Raw genomic sequence first — 26,138 nt, forward strand, 5'->3', positions numbered from 1 at the left:
GGAGAGGGTATGGATAGGTGTTGTGAAGAATGTATTCCATTTGCTTGCTTGTAAGCGATCCAGCTGGTAGAGCATCCCGGTGAAATGCGAGAATAGAAAGAACATCGAATTCACTGCTACATCTTGAGGTGCTCATCTAATCGCTGACCATTGTGCGCCAAAGTCTGATCTCTGCAGCAGGCGGTTTCAGAAACGGCGTTGAAAAGTCCATGATAGATTTCAAAGCCCATGATCTGAACTTTTCAGAGATGAAGGCGTCACTGAGTGTTTGTTTGCGTCCTTCAAAAACTCCGATCTGGAACACGGATGTTACCGTATCAACGAGGCATCCACGTCGACGCAAGACTCTATCACTCAAATCACAGACACCACTTTTTTCCGGTTGGGATCTGTTTCCTGAACTTCTGAAAAGGTCTCGATGGCTCATTGGATTGATCTCGACCCCATTCAGGACAACTTTCCGCCACTCTAGTACCCAAGATGGAGGATCAAGTTTGTTTTTGGGGAATGTGCAGTATTCCAGTCTGTATTGTGTACCCGATCATGATGTGGCTCTTGTGCCCTTGGTACACCCGTGAAGAGTAGTCTTGCTGTAATCTGGCCGCAGATGCAAAGACATCATATCGGCGGTGATACTTAGCGTTCCGAAACTGATATTGCGAGGATCTATAGCGGCATAAAACGGCTTGCCTGGCGCGATGCGCAGTTCTGACAAAAGAAATTTCCCACTGTTGAGGCCTTCGCCGCGTCGGTGCTGGCGCCGCGGGATTAGGCCAGGCGCATGAAAAGCATTGTCGTCAAGGCCAGCAGCAAACCCTCGCCACCGAGGCATCTCTCTGGGGGACCTACCGACATTGCATAAGTAAACAGCTGTCATAGCAGCATCGAATGCGTCGACAGGGACGTGGTGATCGCTATATTGGATCAGTCCCGACGGAGGCAGGGCTATTTCCTGGCTGATCCAAGATCCAAACCACTTGTGCTGGCTCAGAAAAGCTCAAATCGCCTTCAGTAGCGTAGACGAGTGGAACGAAGTGTCTGTCAATAGCTCAGCTAGTAGTTGAAGGGCGTTGTCGTCTCCTGCATCCCCGGGGGGCCTGACAACTCTGCTGTCTGAGGACATGTTGTTCTAGAGATATGTATAGAGCACTAGCCTAAAAGCATTGGAGTCTATTCGTTCAGCCATGTCTATGAAATGATGACTGTTGTTACTGGCTGGGCTATGCCAGATATAGATCGAAGACGCCTGGGCGAAGATATCCGGCATTTGGGCTGTTTTCTGTTTGCTGCAGTCGTCGTGGTTTTCCTAGTTAATGCAAATAGCACCAGAACCATCACATGGCTGTATATTTTGGCAGCTGGAGAAGGGCTCTTTGAGCATTCCGGTCGGTGGGCAGACATTGACCGTCTACTTTGTTTCTGGCTGCTGTTGCTGGGTTACCCCAAAATTATGGTAGGGGATGATGTGACGGATGATCGTAGAGAGAGGCTGGGCTGTGTTGGATGTGGGGGTAGAGACTGGAAATCGCGAGGAATGGTCTGCACCCCGAAAACAAGGGAACCATCGTTGTAGTTGAGAAGGCTAACAATAAGGTAACAAGGTAAGGTAGTGAAGAGAGATGATTGGTTACTATAGAGTCCCCAAGCAACCTGGCCAATAGGAAATTGACAATTGCATGATGCAGGATGGTTTATGGAGGGCCGCTGCAGTCGACGACTGGGTCGAAGGGAAGTATGTGTGGGTCCCGAAGTTCCTCATCGTGCAGCCGTAAGCCAGGTATCCGCCGGAAGATGGGCCCAGAGACGATTCGCAAAGGCTCAGAGAAGGCAACGGGCCATGCGGTATATATAAAATAAGGACATCCTGGAAGGGATGGGCTGGAGTGCACTCAGCTTTTTCACTCCCAGCTCAAGTAGCTATACGCCCAATTGTTTACACTAGACGTTACAATCTTCGAAAGCATCGGTAGGGATGCCTTCCTCTGATATCAACTTTTCCCAGATGGGCTCTCGTTTCCCAGATCAGTAAGCCGCCTTCCGCTGTTTATGATCGTAGTGTAACCAAGAAGATGGACTCAACTGACATCGACTTCCGCCTACAGAAGCAATTATGAGCCCGAATGTCCCCAACAGCACCCCATGTCCAGTACAAAGCATACCAACACTTCGAAGGTCAACACCAGGAGACGTCAAGGGGACGAGAAGAAAGATACTGAGGACAACATGTCTCGCTACTTCGGCCCCGACCTGCCATGGTCGCATGTTGACGCCATGTCAAGGTCGCTGGGGACTTCATCTCAAGAGGGCGACAAGAAGGATTGATATGAAGGGTGACTGACCATGGAGTACTCCACGAGGGAATCAGGCCCCATATCACGTTACACCTTCCAAAGCTTCGTGGCAAACGAGGAGGTTCTACGATGCAACTCGTCAATGTCCGCAGTCTCCTGTCTTTGATTTGTTGGTGTACTTCAATCAACGTCGTGATAGCCATGCTCTCATCTCTTTCAAATTTATGATTGACTAGCACCCAAGTAATTTGCCTTCACACTAGCGTATTGGTTTCTGCGTGAGGAGCCTCTCTGTCGATGTACCGTGCCGGCGCCTCATATGCCAGAGATGTCAACTGCACGCTTGGCAACACGCCATCATCTTCAATAATACTCACTTGGTGTGACTTGTCGTCGGAACAGAAATGCTGGCAACCAAAACCAATTTAGAGATACTCTGTCTTTCTTCCTGTTTGACAACGGACCTGAGGATTGCAGGGGACAGGTGGAATGAAAAGCACCTGGAACCAAAGGTCTTGCTAAAAGAATCCGACAATATGCTGTGTCGCGCTATGGTTTCGTCCGCGGGGATGAAGCACAAGCGAGAAAGCTGCTTTACACCGTCAATTTCAACATGATTAGGGGTGCTTCAGGGGCCGTGCTCGCCTTTTGCTCAAAGCTTGCCTACCGTCAATCCACCTCGCAGCTTCTCATCACAGCAATCAAGGCTGAATAAACGCAGCCTCACATGGGAACTGGTGACAGATCATTGCGAATGTGCTGACTGCAAGATTGGTCTTCTGTAGATGCCTCCGATAATGGTTGCGGGCGGCAACGACTTTGCCTTGTGTCAGATGCTGGTGCCGTTCAGAGCTTGCTTTGGGCGGAAAACTTTCATTTCCATCTTTTCTGCAGCAACACCGCTTTAGTGCACGGCTTCTTTCTCTGACGCAGCAACGATCCGCCTTTTCCTGGCATGGGTGCTTACATCAACTGCTTTCATCCGTTGACCCATTATCCCGATCATCAAGTCACTTACATGAGTGGTAAGCGCAGCAAACAGTTCTACGACATACACAGAAATTGGAAACTGCCACGGGAGGACTGCACTTGAGGCAGTCATCCTTCTTTGAACGTACCCGAATGCCCCGTTTCTCAATGTGCGCAATTTTAGCTAAAGATTCATATGGTCTCCTTCCATTAGAGGCTGTGACGCATGAAGCCCTGATCGACTACTTTATCTCACGTTAATGCAAGGAGTCCTACCGAGTCACGACCGTTTCTTAGCTAGCTAGTTTTGAATAGACCAAATATGCCGGGTGGTTTCGAACAGGCAGCAAGACCGGCCCATTCGCCTGTACTCCAAACATAAAAGTTAACTATACTCATAAAACAAATGAGAATTGATTCCATCTGGCAAGAGCTAATTGTCTGCGCTCTCAGCTGCTTACGTTCGTTTTGAACTTGGGCAGTCCACACCATACTTCACGTACACCAGGCCGAAGTCAGCACAGCAAGTCGAAGAAACTATGAATTGTACTCCACACAGACATACATCGAACTCTTCCAGCCCATGACAGCATATCGTCAGTAGGTCGGAACGGAAATTGGTCACATAAATGATAAGCTGTGCAAGCCAAGTCGTATTGGGCGAAGAATAAGACTAAGGGAAATCCTCCCGGGAGGGCGTCTCGAGGGACTGAGATGAATGACGGCCCTTGCATATTACTGAAGGTGGGAGATAATTCTACTGCGCATTCTTACGTCGGCAGTCTTCATAAAAGTTTGGAAACTTCGCGATATGGCTAATCAATGCGTGCAATATTATCATGTCACCAATCTACGTTTACTTGAGTCGACATCTTCATAATTGAGTTCTCATCCAGTGACTTCAAATTGTGTACTTACAAGCCGATCTCTCATTTGAAAACACATAACTCTTGACCAATAGCCCCATCCTGACCTTTCCAACACAGGTCTCATTCCTGCCCTTGCGACTTCAGACTTTGGCATTTTCTCAGATGAGACGAGGCTCTGACGAAAGCGCCCGACGTACTCTCTAGATGACAAACATGCTCGAGTGTCGCCAAGACGCAACTCTGATGTTCAAAGTGTAGTTACTGTAGGAGTGTGCATTGTTTTCTACAGGGGTAAGAGCATTTGTGGATATCCCCGCCAGGAGTGTGCATTATTTTCAATAGGGGTAAGAGCATTTGTGGATACACGTTATTGAGCCCTTAGCCAATTGCTGCATGAGGCAACCCTACACTTCCATGGCCGCACTTGCTCCAAAGCCAGCTTGGCCAATCGCGATCCGTGGCAACCCTCCCCTCTCTTGAACCCGACCTGGCATGCGGTCATTTTCACTTCTGCGGAAGAGAGGCCTTCGCAATCCCTCGAATTTGACGGATCCAGAACCAGAGATTCGTCGCAGGAGCTGGCTAAATATCCCGCGAAATTGTAGCAAGAAGGCAACGACTATGAAAAATATAAGAGGCGCTAGCGGTCCACAGAGAAATGGGTTGGGTTTTTGGACAACTCCTCCATACAACAACCTCAAGTATCCTCAAGTCACGAGCCCAATTTTTCTTAGACCCCGATCCGCGAGACATTAATACCTACCTTGGAGATGTCATTGCCAAATATCACCGTCTCCAAAATGGGGTCCCAATTTCCAGACCAGTAAGTTGCAATATGAAGCCCCAATGGGCAGTCATAGGTTTCGTAGACTGGGGTAGAGTCCGTCTCTAACACCAGTGTCTTACCGCAGGTTCCAGGCCCAACCCTGCCAGGAGCATCCCGACACCACTGTAGCCAACACCAAAGGTTGGGATACAAAGATCACGACAGCTAAAGCAAACATTGATGGGGAGTTCAAAGATATACTGGCCCTGTATCTCGATTCTAATCTGCCCTGGTCTCATGTGGACGCGATGTTGAAGGATGCGAAGGCTAAGCCATCCCAAGACGACGGCGGGAAGAAATAACATAAACGATGGCCGATTGACAGGTAATCAACGATGGACGTAGCACTACGAAGTATACCCATTGAAGTCGAAAACAAAAGTTTCCAAGATAGATAAGTATTGAATGTCCAGGATAAACCATCATCAATGTGCATACTTCAATGAATGTCATAGCGCCCATGTCCTTGTCCTGGATAACCTCCTAGCTACCATGCCAGTTTAATGTTCCCCTTCTCACGTGAGATTCCTTTTGTCAGCTCACCGACCGCAAGTGATGGCCCAGGATATAAGCATTCAACTGAACTGGGCCAGGCTCCTGTTCATCAGGTGTCCACTGGTAAAGGCACTGCTCCGACGCGACTTCAATCAGCATTTAATTCAGCAAGGCAATTTCCGAACATCTACGAACATCTCAAAAAAATACCTCAACAAAACCAACGGATGCGAATCTGGTATATTACTCCATGCATCAAAGCCCCAGAACATGCACCAAAAGGTGGCACAAGAATTTGACTCAGCACTATGGTCAATAAGCAACGATGCGTTACTAATGTTTCTGAAATTGGAAGTGTCGTCTCCATATTCTGCACCTAATAGTTGCTCATAAAAATACACGAATATCATAATCGACGGCACCTGCCGTTACCCTCAGTCCCTTAACCCGTCTATCCCCTTCTCCAATGTAATACCTAAGACTTGGCGTCCGCGGGAGGCGGGCAAGTAGCGCCATCAGGCACCACATTGGTCGCACCTCCGGTAACACCAGTTCCTCCGTAGTAGCACGTGCCAAGATCCTTCTCGCACGGACTATCAGGTCCACGGCAGCAGTATCCGTACGCATTAACATTGAAGTTGTAACAAGCCACCGGCTGAACGGGAGCAGCCGTCGCAGAAGGCAAGGGACCGGCTGTCTCGAGGATGGAGCTGTCACTGCTCGTCGGCGGGGGAGGAGGGGGCACGGTGCTGGTGGCCGGTGGTGCCGTGGTAGGGGCTGCCTTCTTCTTGAGATTATCATAGACGGCCTGGGGGAAGCCGTCCCGGTCGCCGGGCGTGCCACCTCCCGTGGGAACGGCGGGGGGAGGTGCCTTCGACGAGCAAGGCGTAGCTGACGAGGCGGGTCGCGAAGATGATGGAGGGGCTGAGGATGGAGGGGCCGAAGTGGGCGGGACCTCCGGCTCGGAGGTCGGTGGGGCCGAAGTCGGCTGGGCGGAGGGCTGGGCGGAGGGCTCGGCCGGGTTGGTGGGGTTGTTCCCGGGATTATCGTTGCCTCCGCCGCCACCACCGCCGCCAACGGGAGGAACAACGGGAGGAACAACCGGGGCAATGGGGACGGGAACAGGCACGATGGGAATGATGGGTACTCCGCCGTCGTCCGTGGTAGGCGGCGCGGTGGAGTAATAGATGGAGTAAGACACGCCCGAGGAGGACACCAGGGAAGCTGGCGGCCGGGTGGTGAAGACGGGGGCGTCGCCCGCCGGGCGGGAGGGCGTGCCAGCAGGGCCGCTGCTCGCTGGACGAGAGGGTGTCGCTGGGTTGTTGGTCGCGGGCCGCGAAGGAGTTCCCGGAGCGTTGCTTGCGGAACGAGAAGGCGTTGCAGGCTTGTCAGTCGCAGGTCGAGAAGGCGTTCCTGGAGGCTTGCTTGCAGACCCAGATGGCGTGGCTGGCTTCTCGCTTGCCGAGCGGGAGGGCGTTGCAGGCTTGTTGGTAGCAGGACGAGAACCGGTCGCGGGGACGTCGTCGACAGGTCCAGAGGGCGTTGCCTCACCGCTTGGTCTTCTTGAAGTCGAGCGGGTGGGTGGGCGAGAGCTCGTGGCATTTCTCCTCATTGAGCTCAACGTCGAGGCCGGCCCAGCTTGTCTACGAAGGAAAGCTTCATACTCGTCCCTCGGGCTGTACCCAGACCTGGCCATGAGGTCCTCCGGTCCTCCCAGAAGCATGTCAGGACTGTCTCTCTTCATGATGGTGCAAGAACCACCGGGCGGTGCGCCACTCTCAGGGTTCGCCATCACTTCCAAGGCGAAGAAAGCCATGTTTTGGGCGTTCTGAATCTTATCCTTGGGCGCAAGTCTCGAACAGCTGAGCGCGATGTGTTAGCGAGGATCTCATCAAGCCGGGGGCAGTGTTGTTCCTACCATCCCGCATCGTAGCAACCACTGCCATCAGGGTAGGCTGGGTCGGGGACGTCGATGCATCGCCGATTATCGCCAACAAAGGCGGCCAAGTGCTGTACCTCGTGCAGTAGGAAGAAGCCCGAAGACCCCTTGAGCCTCCTGTTCTCTTGCCAAAATGCAAGCATCTCCTGGTTCGACACACCGTCGAAGAAGCTGTCGCACAAGACGATAGAGTGGCCGGACAGTCCTCCGGCGCCGTGCTGGTGAGCCCCGGCCACCAAGCCGCCCGAGCACATGCTGTTGTCTGCGGCAGCGCACATGTACGTCAGGCCGGTGGGGCTGAGGTTGTCCATCAGCATGTCGGCGACGCGGTTGTTCGCTCCCGGCGGCTTAAGGTAAGTCAGCACCGAGTCGTAGTTGGATTGCTTCAGGGCCTTTCGCAAGTCGGCCTTGGAGTTTGTGTCTGTATCATCAGTTTGTCAGTCTCTTCGTTGTGACTCCAAGTTTTACAGGTGGCATGTAGACTCCCTTACCACCAAACCACAAGACGAACGCGTCAGAGAACTCGGTATCCGGCTCCGCAAGCACGGCCGATGCGATCGTGGCCAGCGCCTGGGCATCGTTGACAATTTGCCCCAGTCTACTAATCTTCGCCTCACTGCAGCCCCATTCGCTGCCTATCTCTGTGTCGATGACGAAGTAGCCGTCCAAAGCTCTTCTACTCAAGGAGTGTAGCGCATGGTCAATAGACCGGGCATCACGAGCGGAAAGGCCATGTCCCTTGTGGCCCAGAACCGTGGCTGGCCCTGAGGTCAGGACCAGCGACAAAATTGAAACGAATGGAGTGAAAGAACGTAGCATTTCAAGAATGAATGAATGTGTGGCCCGGCGGGTGGGGAGCCATTGTGGAAGAAGGAAAACGTGGGCTCTCAAGGGATTATTTCTATTCAGTCCATGAACTCGAGGAAATTACCATCGTCCGTAAACGCCGTTCCCAGTAGAAATTCTACATGATAGTATGTGTAGCCCTATGAGGCCCTCAGTGACAGGTAAAGAATTAATCAAAGAAGCATCTTTAGCTTCGCCAGAGGTAAATGGAGGACGAAGGCTCAGCTGGGTCATAATTAGTTCAGGCCAGACGGAAAGGAGGGTCTTGTAGGTCGCCTGAGCGCATTCTGCGGTCCTGAAGTGCCCACTCTTAAGGCGAACGCAATCAACAACACTAGCCGGGGGCCTTGGCGTCGTCTGGTCCTTATCTGGTCATCTGACGAAGGTTGTCGGCAACTACCTAACAGTTTGACAGCCCCATTTGGGCCACCCCGAACCCACCCAGCGGGTGGAAAGTCTCGTTGCGTGCCAGTAATCATGCTCGCGCCGTGCGTGCCATGCCATGCGAACCCTCCCGACGTCAAATCAAACTCCCAACATGGGCAACCAGGCGTCCCCGATCGAGTGTTGTGATTCGCGGGCCCTGAGTGGCCCCCACCATATATGCCGAGCGTGTCGTACTCGCCGCCCTGGCCAAGCCTCAGCTTGAGTTTGAGAGAAGTTGTTGGTCGAAAGGTTGTTAGCCGTGTTGGCTGTAGGAGTGGATATACTTGCCTAAATGGGGAAGTAGTCCCCACAGGTCATGTATGCTTCAATGGGAATAAGACGGCTTCTGAGACTTGAAGCGAGACGGCTCGTGGGGGAAGGGAGTTGGGGGTCGCATGCGCTGACTGACAAAATTTCAGGCAAGAATCATTGCTTCGTTAATGACGTTCTGTTGTTTGGCGCGATCAACGAGTGTGTGAAGAATGTTGACGAAAGAGCTGGCGGGACGGTGGCTGTGTAAGCTCGGCGGAAATCTTCCTATCTCGAGAAATTATGTGCCGTGCGCACCGGGACCGGGCGAACCCCACAATCGCCGACTTGCTGCATATTATACTGGTGGATCGGCCGTGAGACAGTCCATACCCCCTGCTCGGGGCCTCTAGAAGAAGGTTTATTGAACCATGGAAGGTGAGGCCATCATGCGGGTACCCGAGGAAAAGTTGTCAGTGTCAGCGCCTTGCGCACTAGACGGCATTTGTTCTAGATGGAAAACTTCGTGTCTTCTAGTACCAGGTATTCCCATCAGCTGCCAATGGACTAAAATACAACGAACCCCTCAATCTCCAATGCCTCTGCTCAAGGGCAGATTGCGATTACCTTAGCGTGAACAAAAAGCGCCGGTCCTTTCTGACCAGGTCGACGTCCACCCCGTCCACCTCAGTAGTCCACTGAGACAAATCGATCGGCTAGCCCTTCTGCGTTCATTTTTTACTTCCAGACAAGAAACCTGTCAGGCCTACCTTTGTGAAGGAATGAACCACTCCCCAAGGCCCCTCCCGCAACCCAGTTTGTGCCAGATACAGCAGCCTTAACACCAAGCCTAGTGTTCTGTGCACCGGCACTAGTTGCGTCACAGAGGGGCAACAAGTGGTCATTTCTGTCCCGCCAGCACTTTTAGAGGTCACGAAATGTCTCACGTTCCGATACTTTAAAAAGTCCGTATTTAAAGATCACTCCCATCTATAATACAACCCTCAATCTCTACGTCAATCTGCGCAAAGCGCCCTGATAAGGTGAGAAACTGAGCGTACCAACGATCAGATCAGGAGTGTGCTCGCCGAGTGTGAATCTCGCAACATATTACCCTCTGTACTACGTATATTTAGGTTGCTCGGTCTCGCTATTTTTTGTCGGGTTGCTCCTTGCACTGGTCTGCGGATTGAATAGTAGTTCCTCGGCTCGGGGGAGCACCGTCGCACCCGAGGTGCGCATTCGCGGACCCCAAGTCCGACAAGGTTTGGCCGAATGTCGTGGGGGCTAATCAGCCCGCCCAGACACAAACCGATTCGTAATGGCTTGGTATTTCATCATTCCCCTGCAGTAAGGTAGTATTCTCAGATCAAGAGCGTAAGGATGTTCAGATTTACGGCGGGAGCCAACATGAACACGCCACATGGTATGGCTATATAGTGGCTGTTATTGAACCTTCGCGGACGGCACTTAAAGATTATGGAAGATATCTTTGGCCCTGACCTGCACCTCGTTTCCAGCTAATAACACGCAGTTGCCAACTTATTCACCTGTCTCAGGACGCCCTTACAGAAGAATGTCATCTTTTAGAGCCTGGTCGACGTACTCTGATAAAGCGTCCCCAGAATCACATAACAGTGTTCTTATTTCAATGGCCGAGACAGGCTCGATATAGTAAGGTACTAGCCAAAAGCCCCAATCCTCTTCATCTTCTTCCCGATCACAGCACTCGAAGGCCACGGAAAGTGGGGGAAAGCTTACAGGAGCCCATGTCAAGGTCTGGCTCAGACACCCAGAAGTCCTGTCAGCTGGCCGCTGGCTGGAGACTGGCAACAAGGTGCGAATCTGGGATTCGAGGACCTCAATGCCCTCGTCATCCTTACACGGAAGGAAATGCATACCAGTTCTCTCGATGCGTGGGCCAGTTCGCTCTGCTCAAATACTCCCACGTCAAATGCGGAACGTTTTAGGCTCATGACGAGCCACGCTCCGCGGCGGACCCTTCTCGCTAGGCAGCGCACCCCTTCGTGACTGGAGTGTGGCTGGGTGTGAACTCCGCTGTCCACACCACTTTGACATAGGCTCTTGTGTAAGTCTTCATTCCTCTGCCCTCTGCCTTGTGATTAGACTTCTCTCTGCCGACTGGCGTGCCGTCTATTTCTCATTCAAAGACCTCAATCCTGGAAGGCAGGCCTGCCCCAAGCCAGCCTTGCTTATGAATCTAAGCCTAGCTAGCACAGAGAGGATCCGCTGGCAGGTAGAAGGCAGAAAACAAGGCAGAGACAGTGTTTCGCAGTATCACATAACTGTCGTGAGGTTTCACGTATGGTAGTTAAGGCAATCACCAGTGACTATGTCAGTGTTAAGCCACGCCAATGGTGCGTCACGGGCCGGGGCTCATCATGAAAGATTTGCGAGTGAGCCAGAAGAGACTGAAGTTCGTCTCCTGACATGAGGCGGCAGCAGGCCAGATGACAGGTGAGTAGTGAAAATGTGCAATGACCAGCCAGGGAGGCAACTGAGCATCTTTAGCATAATGGTTATCAAAGCTCTAGAGTTGGGCTCTACTTCTATGAGCACACAAAATACAATGGTGTCTTCCTCAACACAGTCCCATTGAAGATCAGAATCGTCCTGGAGTGGCCCACGGCATCACTCCCACAAAATACCCCGACTATCCCTCGTATTAATCCAAGTATACTGCCTTTAAGTCAGCCCTCACTCACCAACCATCATCATCACTCAAAGAAAACTCACCTCAACGCAGCATGGCTGCCCATCCCCCACAGTAACAGCCAGCAAATTCGCCTCGCTCATCACAGGCCTCAACCCGAGCCCCTCCAGCCGTTCCCACCACTCCGCGAACTGGCTGATTTTCGGCCCCTTCTCCGGCACGTGGATCTCAATCACAAGCTGCCCGAATGGAACCTCCCGTCCCTCCGCCCTGAAGTCCTCCAGAAAGGCCTCCAACGTCGGGAACTCGTCGCCTTCAATGTCCATCTTGACTAAGTCCACATAGTCGTGCCCCAACTTCTTCATGATGCTGCTGATAGACCAGAACTGTGTCTTGTCCTTCTCGTCGTAGAAATCATACCCTGCAACCGCCGCCTTGAAGAGGTGCGCGCGTTGCTCGTACGCGTGGCCCGCGAGTCCGCGACCCCACATCTCCACCGTGTCGTCGAACCCCCACACCTCCGCATGCAACGAGCGATTGAGGAACTCCTCCTCGAACGTGGAGTCGCTCCCGACGCCGAAGCTATACACTCTCAACGGCCGCTGCGCCGGGGTGCGGTCGGCGGCGTACTTGCTCATCCCGCAAATCCACTTGCCGCCGTCGCCGAGCTTGCCGACGCGCTGCAGGTCCCAGGGGCAGCTGTACGTCGCGGGGAAGAGGTCCCAGAGCGTGTACCAGAAGCGGAGGGACTCATCTCTGGGTGAGAATCTAGCTTGAATGTTAGCAGGTGTTCAGTGACAAACAATGGGTTGAGTGAAGGGCTGACAGCGTGTCGTCGTAGTCTTGATTCTTTTCCATCCAGTCGTGTCGCTGCCGGACGGATCTCAGCCATGAGGCTTCGGAAATGGCGGCGCGAGCGAGTTCGCCGGCGTGCGGATCGTTTTGGGCCGAAATGAATGTCTTCCACCACACGTTCAGGGACGGCGTGAAAAGGTAGAGAATAGCGACCGGGAGGATCAGCGCCAATAAGGACGAACTTGCCCACCGGCTCTGAGCCGGGGCCTTTGATGACATGGCGCGAGACTTTGCGTGTGCGAAACGGGGGACAAGGAATGCTAGATGACCTTTTCAACTTTCCAGAAAGATGGTTTCCCGCGCGCGTTTGCAGCTGCGCGCGTCTTGGGGACAGTCCATCGGGAACAATCCCGCCCAGTTCCAAGCTTCTCGCAATTCCGACCACAACTCAGTCAGGGTCCCAAGTCGAGCAGACTTGGATCATCTGATCCCCACACCAACTACTCAAATAAACTTTCAGAAAGACCACTACTGAAACGGCTCCCTTGAAACCATCCGCCGATCCAAATGCACGTCGCGCTGAATTGTCGGCGTGCTCTTCAGCAGCGCAGCCTGTCACGAGTCAGACTCCAGACGATGGCAAAACATCGGACTGCTCCGGGCTTTTTTACGTTGATGCCGTGCATCTCGTATGTTCGTTAAGCTGTGCCACCGTGCTCTTAGAAAACGAAAATAACGGTTCAACAATGATTGAGACATCGCGGGTTTCTCCACCCGAAATGACCCTTTACATACGCGAAGACCTCGGAGTTGATGTCTCTGATCAATCGAGTCAGGTCAATGGTGGTTGTTATACACGACGCACAAGTGCCGATTTTCCAGATGAGCGCTGGAGCAACGATAGTCCACTTGAATCACGCACCCAAGTCTGAGCCATAGCCATGGAATATGGATCGTTCGTTCCATCTGTTTGGGAAACTCCCGCCGCCATCTGCTGTAAACGTCCAAACATGCCGGGCTCTTCCCGGAATTCCCGGAGATATCCAGCATCAAAGAGATGGCCCCGAGGCAAGCCAAGACCTCGCACGCCACGCGTTGTCTGGGGCCAGAACAGGTTTCGGTTCCAGGAAACAATGCAACGTGCTTCCGAGGATAGAAAAGCAGCGGTCTAGAGGTCGAAATGATCGGCACTTCTCCAGTCGACCAACCTGAGGCTGGAAGACATGAGTAGAAGTATTTGACTCCTGCGCCGGCTCCCACCCGTCCCGATCCCAGGAAGCCCTTTGATAAACTCCATTCACCAAAGAAACTCAAAGCACGCACTTCCGCGAAGTCACAATGAAGCTTATTTCAACTCTCGTCGTCTTGGCCAGCGCTGGCGCTGTCGTTGCTGTAAGTTCATGTCGTCGCACAACATATTCTCCTGCTCACCTGCATCGAAGGATGGTTTGGCTGGTGCCCAACCCGAGCCCCGTGTCAAACGCACCGAAAGTGCTTGGAACCTGCAGCCTAGAAACCTGGAGGCGACCAAGGCAAACCCTCGCTTCGTTCGAGCTGAAGGTACCTGGCATCTGCAGCCCAAGCGATCCGATGCCGTGACAGACGACGTGGAGGACGGGTTAGTCCAGAAGCGGGACCTCGAGGCAACCAAGACAAACCCTCGAGCCAAGAGGGCAGACGGCACATTCAACCTGGTCCCCCGACAATCGGAGACGAAGGCAGCGGACAAGCGTAGCCTGGAGGCGACGAAGACCAACCCGAGGCTCAAGAGAGCTGACGGTACCTTCAACTTGGTGCCCCGCCAGTCAGAGACCAAGGCTGCAGACAAGCGAGATATTGAGGCGACCAAAACAAACCCCCGCGTCAAGCGAGCCGATGGTACATTCAATTTGGTGCCTCGTCAGTCGGAGACCAAGGCCGCAGACAAGAGAAACGTAGAGGCCACCAAGACAAACCCTCGGAAGAGGCGCGCCGACGGGACTTTCAACCTCGTACCTCGTCAGTCGGAGACGAAAGCCGCAGACAAGCGGGACGTGGAGGAACGGGCTGAGATGAAGCCCAGCAAGACCAATCCTCGCATCAAGAGAGCCGACGGCACGTGGAACCTTGTGCCTAGGCAGTCGATTACGAAAGAGGCCCAGCTGTAGACAGCTTACACCGAGACGGTGGAGTCATCAACAAGGCGAAGGATGGTGGCAAAAACGGCTGGGAAGTTGAAGTGGACAAAGTCGTTTCCTGCTGGTGAGATTTGAACGTGATCTCGTAGAAACTAGGGCGACTTGCAGCATAGTTTCCAGAAGATGCAAGGCAGACGTTGGGCGTTGACAGGACCGCGCGTGACACGGCAGAAGTTTGGTACCACGGAACATGATAGCAAAAGTGTAGACAGTAATGAGACAGTTGAAGTCGGCGAGAACGACTTTGCCGAGAAACGCTGATTGAGCCGAACTGCCTTCCAGTAACAGCATCCAAAAGTCAAATCGCCAGCATGACGTGCAGCGGATATGAATGGATGGGTTTCCATGCTCCGAGACAGCGAAGGGTTCCTTGTCCGGATACGTAGGCGTGCGCTAGTCGACCAAGCACGGAGCAGCGACCCCGAGGTATCCGCAGGGGGTCCGGACTCGGAGGCAGCCCTGGGGGTGGATTCTTAGCTCCAGCGCGGCGACACAAGACCCTCCCTCCGGACGAGCGATTCTGCCTCGTAAGGCTGAGCAAACGCCACCTCGTTTCTGGTTAAGTCCAGAGTCTTCTGCGCGGCTAGAGAAACAGGATATCGAAGTGGTGGAAATGAAGGCCGAGTGAGATTCTGACGCACACGTCGCCATGGACGACAAATCTTTCGCGAGCGGCCTCCGGATCATGTAGAGACGGCCCCCAAATGGGGGCTGAACGGGAGGCACAGGACTTCGTTCGCTGTGTAGGTGTGTGTACGTACTGCCAAGGGCTAGTTCGTAATGGACGACATGGGAGGTGATCCTGCAGCCTTGCGTGCATGAGAGGGCACGGAGGGGTTGCCGTGTCGAGAAGTTCGAGCAGGTATTTCGGGACGCCAATGTGGCGGCGTCACGGCAAACGCAGGTTGGCCATTCCATCCAGCTTGACCATGTGGAAAGGATTGCCGCGTCGAACGCGCAACGGACCGCATGCCTGCGTCTGTGTGTATGAATGGGATGACGGGTGGCGAGCGGGCGCTAGAACGAGGGCTGCCGCAAAAGAAAAGAGGCGACTCGACGAAGGATCAGGGCGTGTTTGCAGAAGTTGACGCGTCTGGACCGAGGTGGTTGCTGTTGACAAGCGAGAAGCGGCGGCCACGAGCCAATGGAATGTAAGCCAGCGGGTAGCAAGACCTGAAAATGGATCATTTTCTGTCTGCGGCGTAGATGTCGAGGAGGCAGTTGAAACAAGTGAGTGATGCAGGGGTCGTCGAGCTGGCGTCGACAGGACTCCGGAGTCCCATTCCCATCTAGGACTCCCGATGTTGTGTCGTTGGTGCGTTGCTGCAGGCAGAAGCCCAGGGGAAACGAGGTGAACCTGATCGGGTGACCTTCAGCTGACTTAGTCATCGAGGTCTGGATTTTCTGTCTGAGAGAAAGAGCGACGGCTGCCTGGTGGTGGTGGTTGCTGTTGCTACTGCCAGTTGAAGGTGGCATGAGGTACGTACCTTGGGTGCGTCGAGCAGGTGGGCAAAGAGCGGTGTGGGGCGCCTTCCAGTGACAGCGACAGCGCCTTCCAATTTTCCAGTGGTGTTTTGTGTCACCTTCAGAAGGAGCAACACCAAAGAAGGAAAGAAACGAGCCGGCAACATATTCATGATGCTGCTGCCATGCGACCAGACTGCACCAAAACACCTCACCCATGGACATGCACCCCGCTCTGCCGCTGGTCACGGACGACGCAAGCAATCGCAATGATGAAAATTCTAAGCTTCTCCTGCTTCCCGTCTGCGGGAAACAAGGCCTTGGTGCATCGGTTGGTCCGACGGAAAGCAGGCTACGGTGGCTTAGCGAAGCTCGAGAAGCGATAGAGATGTGCACAGCCCGGCCACCCGCACACTAACAATTTTCATCGCAATCCTTCGCGCACTCGCTACGCTTGCTGCCCTGCTCGGACGAACAGCATTGGACGATTGCTCGGAGTGCTTGTCCAGACGACTGGGTGGCTTGTGGCTTCCCCTTGCAGACACTGCGATCCTTCGACAGGGCCATCAGCGAAGAGGCCAACGGCCACGGCACGGCGAGCGTACCCGAGCCTGCAGCCCCTCGTCAAACAAGCCCTCTGACGATGCGTTGCTGCCGTCATGGTACGATCGATTACCTACCAACCTCCATCACGGCCTGCTGCAGCCGATGCAGGTCCACGATGTAGACATGGACGTCACGGGCCTTCGGGGCGGGAGGCTGTGGTTGTTTGCTTTACCTGCGGAGTCGACCACCGATGGACAAAGAGCTTGCATGAGCTTCGAGGACGGGACACGGCGGGATGACTCAGGGTTTGCGCGGTGCTATTCGCTCATGACCATCGCCAAAGACTCAATTCGCAGATTCGGTCGGTTTGATTGGGCGCCATATTCGGATCAATTCCTGCGAGAATGGAACCGTCGCGACTCGTGCAAGACGGCGTCTGTCGCTTGTCCGACTGAATCATCGCCAAAGTCAACAATATCGATAAACACTCTATGTCAACCGCGAACACAGACCACAAATGTCACCATGTGCGTGTTTCGATTGCCGCTGTCGCTAGCACGGCCGCCCTCGCGGTCATTGTCGCTGTGCTCCACGATTGGACCCGTGGGCCGTGCCTCTCCCCCGGGTCGAATAGATTGACGGCCGGGGGACAACGGCCATGGGTGCGATGATGGGCATTGAGGGCTGTGCAGAAAATAGCATCATATCGCCGGAGAATATCGTTTCGCCTTTTTTCAGCCTTCAGCCTTTCAGTTTGACCTGGGTTCGTCATCTATCAGAGAAGGCTGCGACGGACCACACCACCATTAACAAATGAAGACCTCTTCACCTTGGTATCCCAAGGAGGTTACCGAGACGTCGCCGGGCGCCCGTGGTGGTCGGTCCTGGCCAGCCAGGCCTGACGAGAGACCGCGCCGGCGTCCAGCCAGTCGGGTCCTGTCGCCATTGTGCGGTGAGCCATTACCACAGCAGCCAGAGAGACACACACCACCAAGATTCCCAACGCGACGCACATCTCGACGAACACGACCACACCACCCACAAGTCCTCATATGCAAGGCCAATACAACGGGGAAGCAAAAGACACACGGAGCGGGGTCCCACGAGAGCTGTCAACCATTCCGGAGTCCTTGGTTCCCTCCATCCTTCTTCGCATTGGCAGCTTACGGGCACCCCCTGCGCCCTCCACCAAAGTCAGTTGGTCGGTGCTGAGCCCCTAGGCCTCCCAGCTGCGAAGGCTGTGAATCGTCAGAGAGAAGTACTGCGCGGCGTCGCAAAACGTGCGAGAGACAGAGAGAAACACCCTCCAACGACTCCCCCTCCCGAACAGAGACCCCAGTCGTACGAAAAGGGTCTAGTGAAGACTCATCGGCCACTCATTCAGGCAGACGCAGGCAGGGGTTGGATCATGGTGGCATGCATCGCAGGCGCATTGCACCTTGTAAGGCCTACAAGGCCTCAATCTCCACCATCCCACGACTTGCGTCTCTAGCTGCTGTTTCTTCCTGCGGTACCTCCGTCCGCTGCCATCGTGGCTGCTGCTGCGGCGTACTTCGTCGACTTTCGACTTTCGGCCCCCCCCTGCTCGTACTCACCTTGGAACGCGAGCAGACGATATAATTCAGACGCGGTTTCTCCCCAGACCACGCCGTTCTACTTTGCTCGAACTATCCACCCAAACGTTTTTACACTTTGGATTCTTTCCCACATAGACGAAGAACGCTACCCCAATCTATCCCGGCCCTGTCGATCCACCCGCACCCGTCTAATCTTAGGCAGATACTTTTCAGCCTCTGCTTTCTCGTCTTCGACTTCAGTCATTTGGTATTTAATTCTCCAACAATCACCTGCATAACATCTTGAAGCACCAACCAACTTACACTTTTACTATTCAGACAACCTCCAACCAACAACACTCGGTCTTCAATACAGCCTGTTGGCACCGACACATTGTCCTCCACTCGTGCTCCCGAAGCTCTCTACCTTGACAACACCATCGTGTTGAAGCACAAGTCTCGTCGCTCCGCCAATCCTCGGAGCGCACCCCAACAATCTTCCACGTTGACGACCACCGAGAAGCGAGTTCGCTTTGCTCCAGAGATCGTCCAACCGGCACCACCCCAGCGCACGTCGCGCACTCATACGTTCCCACCAGACACCACCATGTGCACCACGGACGTCTACACCGACGTCTACCCAGACGGCCGTCGCAGCGAGTACCAGACACCAAACCTCTGCTCCCACTCTCGCAACGGCCGCCTCTGCGGCAATCCAGTCGTTTACAACCACCCGCCTCGCTCCGTCGGCTACCCCACACAAATGGCTGGCTACCCTGCTCAATACCCTCAGCAACTGCCTCCCTCGCCGCCAATGTCCTCGCCTCGCGGCCCATCTGCTGAGTCTCCCCGGCCCCGCACCAGCTCCTCCTCCAGCGACAGGAAGCGCCGGGCATCGGGTATCTACGTCAACGGCCAGAGGGTCCTCGACTTGAACCGCAAGAACCGCTCTCGTGCCGAGCGCATTGTCATTGTCGACTCTCCGCCTACCCCGCGCACGCCACCCAAGCAGTTTTCCTCGCCTTACACTGCGCCGCCCTCCCCCAACGCTGGCGACGAGCCTCACTTCCGCTACAGCCACGTCCCTCGCAACTCCCATACTCTTCGCCCTGTCATCGTAGACGAGCGCCCTCGTCCTCCCAAGGTTGAGATTGAGGTTATCGATGGCGGCCACCGCCGCCATCGCTCCCAGGACTCTAAGCACAGCCACTCCAGCGCCGACGACGAGGAGCGCCGACGCCGACGTAAGGATAAGGAGCGCAAGGAACGTGAGGATCGCGAGGAGCGTGAGCGTGCTGCCGAGGAGGCGGAGCGGAGGCAGCGCATTCTCGAGCGCATCGATGCCCAGAACGAGAAGATCTCCCGCCGCCCGGCCGTCCCCGTTCCTCCCGCCCCTTTCAAGCGCTCCTCGACCGGCTACGCCAACGTTCCCCTGTCTTCGGACCAGGAGCTCGTTGACGCTGTCCGCCGGTTGGAGATCAACGAGCGCCTCGCTGCTGAGCGTCGTGCTCGTGAGCAGCGCGAGCGTGAGGAGGAGGACGAGGCCCAGCGCCGCCGCTTGATGGAGCGCATGATGCCCCGCCGGAGGGCCACTGTGGGTCCCGGCAGCCGGCGCCACCGGGTCCTCTACGATGATGGCCTCTACCGTTGGGAGTAAACGGTCCAGTCATACTTACCACGCAAATGCTTTTTCTGTTTAGAGATCTTTGCGCGTTTGATATTTTATGCACATGTATTCTAGATAGCAAGCGTTCTGCCTTTTTTGTCTTTTTCTTTGGTTTACACCTCGGGCAGGGTAACAGGACTTGTCGGAGAGGAATGATCGCCGGGACAGCGATGGGATGATACCACAGCAATTGGACAGCATACATAGAATCACACAAACAAACCAGTGAAAAAACAAGATGATTCAAACCAAAAAGACAGCCCCATTCTCGCGATTCGGTGACATTTTACGAAAATCTTCTGTATTGTTGATGTGAAAAACTGGTCCTTGTGATCGCTTGGCTATGCATGTCTCACCTGCCTCCCCCTGGTCTCCGGGCCTCGAGACACAACCCCCGTACCCGTGGCGTTTTACTGTTCGTTCGTCTGAAGATTTGAGGATGTGGTGGTGGCCGAGTGAGTCAGGACACCACATTCCAGTCTTGAGGGTCTAAGCGAAGGGGACTTTGAAGATTCGCGAGGTGATGGGCCTCGGCAGTCAGGTTATTTAGGATTTGGGAGGGTATCGCGGGTTTCTTCATTTTTTGGACTTGTTTGGAGGGGAGGGGGGAATTGCTTGGGGAGGGGTTTTGCTTATCGATAGGCGCGGGGTACTTTGTGAGCATGGTGGGGTGATGATTTGGAGGGATGGGGATTGTTGCCTGGTGCTGTTCTTCTTCCCGCGCGACGTCGGGACCTAGCATTTGACGTGCTTGTGATGTCCATGTCGATTTCGCTACCTAACGCGATCGACTCATCCCGCGCCGTTGCAAATCATCCGTGGCTTTTTGGCGAGGTTGATGCCTGCGCTTGCGCAGATGGAATAGGCAACCTGGGTTGGGGTAGGAGGAGGGGAAGGGAGGATCCTTGTTTGTGTTGCGGGACGGGCCTGAGGACGCAACACTAGTGATGGCGCTGGTTAGTGGTGCCGGTGTGAGTCGTGACGGGTTGGGATGGTTGGGGGAGGGCTCGGTGTGGTTCGGTGGACGAAGGGTGATTGGATTGGAAGTGTAGGTTTCTGTCCAAGCTGTTGACGGGGTGGGTTTTCCACGTCGCATCGCTGTTCGGTACAGAGAAACAACCCAACTCGAACGTCTCACCTCGGCCAAGGAAAATTTGGAGAACCAAGACAAGAGGGGAGACACACGCAGATTTCTCCACACGCACCGAGGGTGAAGGACGGTCCCGTGGCGCGCAGAGAGGCCTTCGGGATTGGCCCGCCGCCGGTGTGTCACCGGATCCACCCACCCACACTGCTCGGGGGCCGGACGCCGGGAGGAGTGGTATCAGTCATTGACCGCGAGATAGGTGACGCATTCTAGCGGTGAAGAACGTTGGTGTGCCTGAGGTTTTGGCGATGTGCGGTTTTGGGGGTGGGATGCCTTAGTGGTGGTGTTTTGGGTGGCGGGGGGAATGAATGAGCAACGGCGTTTTGGAGAGACTAGACGCAGAGGCCCAGGTCCTCATTCTGTTGTCAGCCCATAAAGGCCGTTTATCGGAGCTTCACGAAGAGCCTTGCTATCCGGGCAGATACCTTCAGTTAACCGGGTGGAAGAACACCTAGTAGCTCTAGACTATCTCTCTCATTTTCAACTTGAGAACCCAAAACAAAACGTATGCTATTTTACCTGTTGTCGTTGATACTGCGCTCATCGTTGCGCCGTCGTCGCCGTCATTATACTATCCGTTCGGAAGGCCAGAAACATTCGCCTGAATCGCAATACATTGCATGGATGCGAGTTCTAGTAGGCAGGGACAACGAAAATAGGTAGTGCATGTAGAAAGCAGCCCTCTCCAACCTATTGAAAATTTCTGTAGGCAGAACAAAGCTTACTTTTTATCACATTAAGACCAGCCTAGATTTAGGCAGTAAATTAACATTGCGGCAGCTTGGTCGTCTAGCAGCTTGTCTGGGAACATTGTTAACGACACGTGGATCTGGGCCAAAGAGTGGAGTGCCACGAGTAGTCGGCCAGCGAGAATGCAACAATTTCATAGACATATCAAAAGGTCGAAAGAGGTGTATTTGAACTAAAGAATGGGTCGACTCTGACAAGTCCCATGCGGCATGTGAGTATCCTGACTTCTACACCATTCTCAATCCTCGGCTTGAGTGAAATGCACTTTTCCAGCAGGTTTAGCAGAAAACCGCCGACACTCAAGCCCGGAAACCAGTGTCCAAGCTTAGGCACCGTCCCAGACGGCTGAGGCGCCGTTATCAAGTAGTGCGCGCAGGGTGTCACGGTCGTCTTCTTCCGCCAACTTCAACAGCCATTCTTTCGTGTGGTTCGGGAACTCGGCTACATAGTTGTGAACCAGTTTCAAAAATAAGTTTCTGACTTCTGGCAGTCCCTTTCTAACCGCAAAAACTATCTCTTCAAACGACTACTTGGCCCCGCGATCTAGCAGTAGTTTTACGGCCTTAAAATCGCCGTGCTCGATGACGTTGGGCAGGTGCCCCATCCAAGAATCTGGGGACTCGTAAACCAAGAGTCTCAAGTAACCAAATATCAGCTGCTTTATACCAGGTGAGTTGATGTATCTTGCAGCGTCGATGTGATCTGGTCGAAGCTCGGCTCCTGCGTCAATGAGCTGCCTCACAATGTCCTCAAGCCCCTTTGTAATCGCATCGCCCAGAGGTGAGAGGTCGCTTAATGGGGAAAACTCCCGGCCTCCTTGTTCGTTCACAGCACATCCATTCTTCAAAAGTATCCGTACCATCTCTTCGTGGCCCTGGTCGATTGCCAACAGGAGCGGAGTACACCCGTCATCCGTAAACCATGACACACACTTCAACGCTTCCAATGCTTTCCCATGGCTCAGAATTAGTTCTGCGCAGACCTCGTGCTCAAACTGACCATACTCAGCGCAGTAACCCAGCGCAGTTCTTCCAGCGCCGTCCTGAGCTAGTGGATGAAACCCTATGCTCAACATAGCGTCTACAGCCTCGAACCATCCTTGTTTCGCGGCTAGTGGGAGTGCTGCGCTGGCAGAATGGCTTTCTTCGGCTGATAATGACTCTAAACCATCCCGTGAGAGAAAACATAGGGAACGCATCGTATCAAATCTGTCTTTCTTCTCGAGTGCTTCCAACAGATTATTGTAGACTGCTTTCTTTTCGCCACCATGTGCTCCTCGAAACCCCCAAAGGGGTACGTGGATTCTTTGAAGCTCCTCAATTGTCGACAGTCGAAGATGGCCTGCAACAGGTCTTTCAGTTGCCTCTTCCCAAATTTCACGACAAAGCTTAACATGATACCCGTGCATTTTCGGGCCGTTGTTATTGCACATCTCGAACCTTTGGATTCTAGACAGCATACAAAGAGCCCGCGCAAAGGAGCGCTCTTCCTCTCTAGTTTCCCGAGGATGAAGGACGTCAATGGCATAGTTGACTACTATCAAAGCCTCTGCCTGCTCAAATCTCTCTAGGAATGAGTCGCAAGTTGATGAAACGATCGAAATAACTCGGTCTCTGTCACCCATTTGGCGATAATCAAGAGCTGGAAGAATGCAATTAACTGCATCTACGTCAGAGCCTAAGCCAGACTCCACAAAGATTTGCGAAATAGCTTTGATAGTCTCGGCCCTTTTTTCTAGACGTTTGACGTCATAACTTTTCTGGACTGATGCGCAGTTGCCTTCGTCGTCTCCCTGCATCTGCAGCGGAGCTAAGAAAGCCCCGAAGAGTTCTTGGGTGCAGATGTCCAGAAGAGATAAATCTGTTGTACTGAGTTCAACACAGATCGTCTTGGGGAGCTCGTTTGGGCGTCCGAGTGCCTTTTCAGACAAGGATTGCTTCGTCCACTGGATGTTTTGGTGCGCTCCCAGTACACAGCTCCAGCCGCACAGTCGCTGTGCAGGAATCACACTGCCTCCTGGCATATCCAGCCAACGTCTCTCTTTGAGGCCTTTGATGGGCGCTTTGGTTACTGCACCCGGTTTACATACTTGCCATAAACTTCCGAGACTATAGCTGTCGAGGTCTGTATCTAGCGGAAGTGTCATCTTTTCACACATACCATGTCGGGTGAAGGGGTCCGGGTCATGGATTTTGAGTAGTCCCCGCCAACAGGCCAACTCTAGCTCCCCATTGATCCTGCGCGGATTCAGACCAGCTGACATAACCCTCTTCTTTGGTACATCTTCAGCTCTGGAGGAATCGAGCTGAGACCTTACTTCGCAGTACAATAAACGATGGTCGGATATAAGAGTCCATAAAGCCAGGCCCAAAATTGCCTCAACTTCTGCATGGTTTATCGTCCATTTGGATGTGGGATGATGTTCCAGTGGGTCAAGGCGAATATTGAAACCTTTCTCATTCTGGGAGACTCCATTCGTGATGCCTGGTGGTCGACAGAATTGCGAACCTAACAAATTTAAGGTGATCCACCTTTCCCGGTTTCTCTTGCAAAAGATATTTGCAACCTGCTCGAGTGCAGCTGTTAACTTCTTTGCCTTGTTATGGACCTTGGAAACCTCGGCGTCCCATGGAACCTTTGAAAGCTTTGATTGCGTGTGTGTCACACGTTGTGGCACATGATCCGTCATTCCAGCAAGGCAGATACTGAGATTCATCAAGTTTTGATAACTTGGTTGACTTCTGTTCGTAGGTACCATCGTCCAAGGAGAGAATGTCTTCGCTTGCTGCGTCGATCTTAGCGACATGTCAACATTTGAGAAGCAATATACCGAAAGACTCACTGTTAACTTTGTTTCGCCTTGTTCTAGCGTGGATTGTCCATTTAGGTTGTCACGCTGAGATATTTCAACAGCCAGCCAGTCAAGTTTGTGTCCTTGGACTAACTCCGCCTTGCTCAGCAACTGATTGTCTTGCTTTGTAACTCGCTGCATTCGAAGCATCCCTCTGAGGATGCTCATGACTATGGTTGTAATTAATTGGGCAATTGAAACCCAGGCTCTCATGCCTCTCAACCCAATGAACTGTAATATGTACCCACCGAGGACTGCTGAGACTGCGATGCATGTCGCTGACATAAACTTGATTTCGCTTCTAGGATCCAAGTCCCAAGTTTTCATGGAAGACGTCCAAGCTAAGAGTCGCGTTTTTTCGTCTTCAATAAAAGCATATGCGTCAAAGCTCTGGTCAGCTATGACCTGTCGTGGCTGTAGCCAGATGAGAGACGTCGCCGGGGGGCCAGCGACAGAGGGTGTGCGTTTGCACCGGATTTCTGTGGTAGCCTGGCCAATAATGGCAATGCAAGCACACATCCCCCCGCACATGAACACTGTACCAATAATGAAAATGGTGGGCGCGTAATTCTTCGATGCTGTAGTACCCTCGCTCAGGTTCCAACCCAAGACCCAAACGCCCACGCCGGCAACCACAAGCACGCCGGCTTGGAGGATTAGCCCAACTAAGGCAACAAGGCAAAAGACCCATGTATTGTATTGAGTGATACCAATGTTGAGCGATAGGTTGGGCGGATTTTGTGAAGCCGGACTGAGCTGTTGAGATAGGGGGAGACTCCATTCTAGCTTTGAATCCGGGTTCCATGCACGTTGGGCGTCTTCTACGAAATCTCGGAATAGATACAAGCCAGATTTCCGATTAATTTCGCGATGGGAATACGCTTCCATGTAGGGGAGGTAGTACTTTGGCGTACGGATAAGCTCGAGAAGTTTAGGTCGACCAAGGACACGAGTAATACCGCCATTGTTGAAAACCTCGCACACGTCACGACTTGTCGAAGTACAAAGCTCAGCTTCAATCGCACTGTTACCCTCTTGCGATCTTCCGATGAAAGCACGTAGAGATGCAGGTCCACAGAGGCGGATGGTAGACACTATAGTCCTGATAACACCAATGGGGCCCATGCCGAAGATGAAATAATCGTAATAGGTTGCACTTTCGCTAATGTATTGCTTCGTCATCTGCTCACCGAACAGGGCCAAAAGAGGCCCTAGATCCGTGAATAGGTCGTTGGTGAAGTCGGACAAGGTGTCGTCGGAATCGGAGTCCGGGGAGGCTGCTCTAGCACGAACTGAAGCTAACGCCACGAAGACGAAGAGGAATAGCCAGCTCGGAACCTCAGTGCTCGGGAGCGAGAGTATCGGCTGATGGCTAGAAAATGCCATGGCCACGAGGCAGCCGGTGGAGAGATCTCCCGGATGAAAAAGGCTGAAAGGCTGACAAAGGCAAAGACAAAATAGAACAGGTGATTGAGAACGTATTTCAAGGGATGTGGGTTGAACCCCAAATTTAATGCCCTCATTAATCACAAGGAGGATGTGGAACCACTGTTGTCTTCCGTTGCTTTCTTTCCTCTGCAGGTAAGCCGCCAAAATTGAATG

At 53.3% G+C, this 26,138-nt stretch overlaps 8 protein-coding genes across 8 annotated transcripts; 3 read left to right on the plus strand and 5 right to left on the minus strand.

Annotated features, from left to right (window-relative positions):
• Positions 1–136: 136 nt before the first annotated feature.
• On the minus strand, positions 137–877 carry GCG54_00007676 (uncharacterized protein; the record flags this gene model as incomplete). The annotated part of the gene is made up of 2 exons (XM_045407654.1): positions 137–524; positions 573–877. The coding sequence occupies 2 exons, from the start codon at positions 875–877 to the stop codon at positions 137–139; spliced, it is 693 nt and encodes a 230-aa protein (XP_045267099.1).
• A 120-nt stretch (positions 878–997) lies between these two features.
• On the minus strand, positions 998–1,267 carry GCG54_00007677 (uncharacterized protein; the record flags this gene model as incomplete). The annotated part of the gene is made up of 2 exons (XM_045407655.1): positions 998–1,129; positions 1,151–1,267. 2 exons carry the CDS (start codon positions 1,265–1,267, stop codon positions 998–1,000), a joined length of 249 nt encoding a protein of 82 aa, XP_045267100.1.
• An 872-nt stretch (positions 1,268–2,139) lies between these two features.
• On the plus strand, positions 2,140–2,322 carry GCG54_00007678 (uncharacterized protein; the record flags this gene model as incomplete). The annotated part of the gene is made up of 1 exon (XM_045407656.1): positions 2,140–2,322. One exon carries the CDS (start codon positions 2,140–2,142, stop codon positions 2,320–2,322), a length of 183 nt encoding a protein of 60 aa, XP_045267101.1.
• A 3,603-nt stretch (positions 2,323–5,925) lies between these two features.
• Positions 5,926–8,208, minus strand: GCG54_00007679 (uncharacterized protein; the record flags this gene model as incomplete). Its single annotated transcript, XM_045407657.1, has 3 exons — positions 5,926–7,312; positions 7,369–7,810; positions 7,881–8,208. 3 exons carry the CDS (start codon positions 8,206–8,208, stop codon positions 5,926–5,928), a joined length of 2,157 nt encoding a protein of 718 aa, XP_045267102.1.
• Positions 8,209–11,562: 3,354 nt separating this feature from the next.
• On the minus strand, positions 11,563–12,658 carry GCG54_00007680 (uncharacterized protein; the record flags this gene model as incomplete). The annotated part of the gene is made up of 3 exons (XM_045407658.1): positions 11,563–11,610; positions 11,668–12,340; positions 12,411–12,658. 3 exons carry the CDS (start codon positions 12,656–12,658, stop codon positions 11,563–11,565), a joined length of 969 nt encoding a protein of 322 aa, XP_045267103.1.
• Positions 12,659–13,717: 1,059 nt separating this feature from the next.
• On the plus strand, positions 13,718–14,526 carry GCG54_00007681 (uncharacterized protein; the record flags this gene model as incomplete). The annotated part of the gene is made up of 2 exons (XM_045407659.1): positions 13,718–13,771; positions 13,822–14,526. 2 exons carry the CDS (start codon positions 13,718–13,720, stop codon positions 14,524–14,526), a joined length of 759 nt encoding a protein of 252 aa, XP_045267104.1.
• Positions 14,527–18,729: 4,203 nt separating this feature from the next.
• GCG54_00007682 (uncharacterized protein) lies at positions 18,730–19,779 on the plus strand (the record flags this gene model as incomplete). Its single annotated transcript, XM_045407660.1, has 1 exon — positions 18,730–19,779. The coding sequence occupies one exon, from the start codon at positions 18,730–18,732 to the stop codon at positions 19,777–19,779; it is 1,050 nt and encodes a 349-aa protein (XP_045267105.1).
• A 2,231-nt stretch (positions 19,780–22,010) lies between these two features.
• Positions 22,011–25,922, minus strand: GCG54_00007683 (uncharacterized protein; the record flags this gene model as incomplete). Its single annotated transcript, XM_045407661.1, has 3 exons — positions 22,011–22,161; positions 22,216–22,747; positions 25,079–25,922. The coding sequence occupies 3 exons, from the start codon at positions 25,920–25,922 to the stop codon at positions 22,011–22,013; spliced, it is 1,527 nt and encodes a 508-aa protein (XP_045267106.1).
• Positions 25,923–26,138: the final 216 nt, after the last annotated feature.

Source organism: Colletotrichum gloeosporioides (assembly GCF_011800055.1).
Source record: "Colletotrichum gloeosporioides strain Lc1 chromosome Unknown consensus_27, whole genome shotgun sequence".
Taxonomy (NCBI): Eukaryota; Fungi; Ascomycota; class Sordariomycetes; order Glomerellales; family Glomerellaceae; genus Colletotrichum; species Colletotrichum gloeosporioides.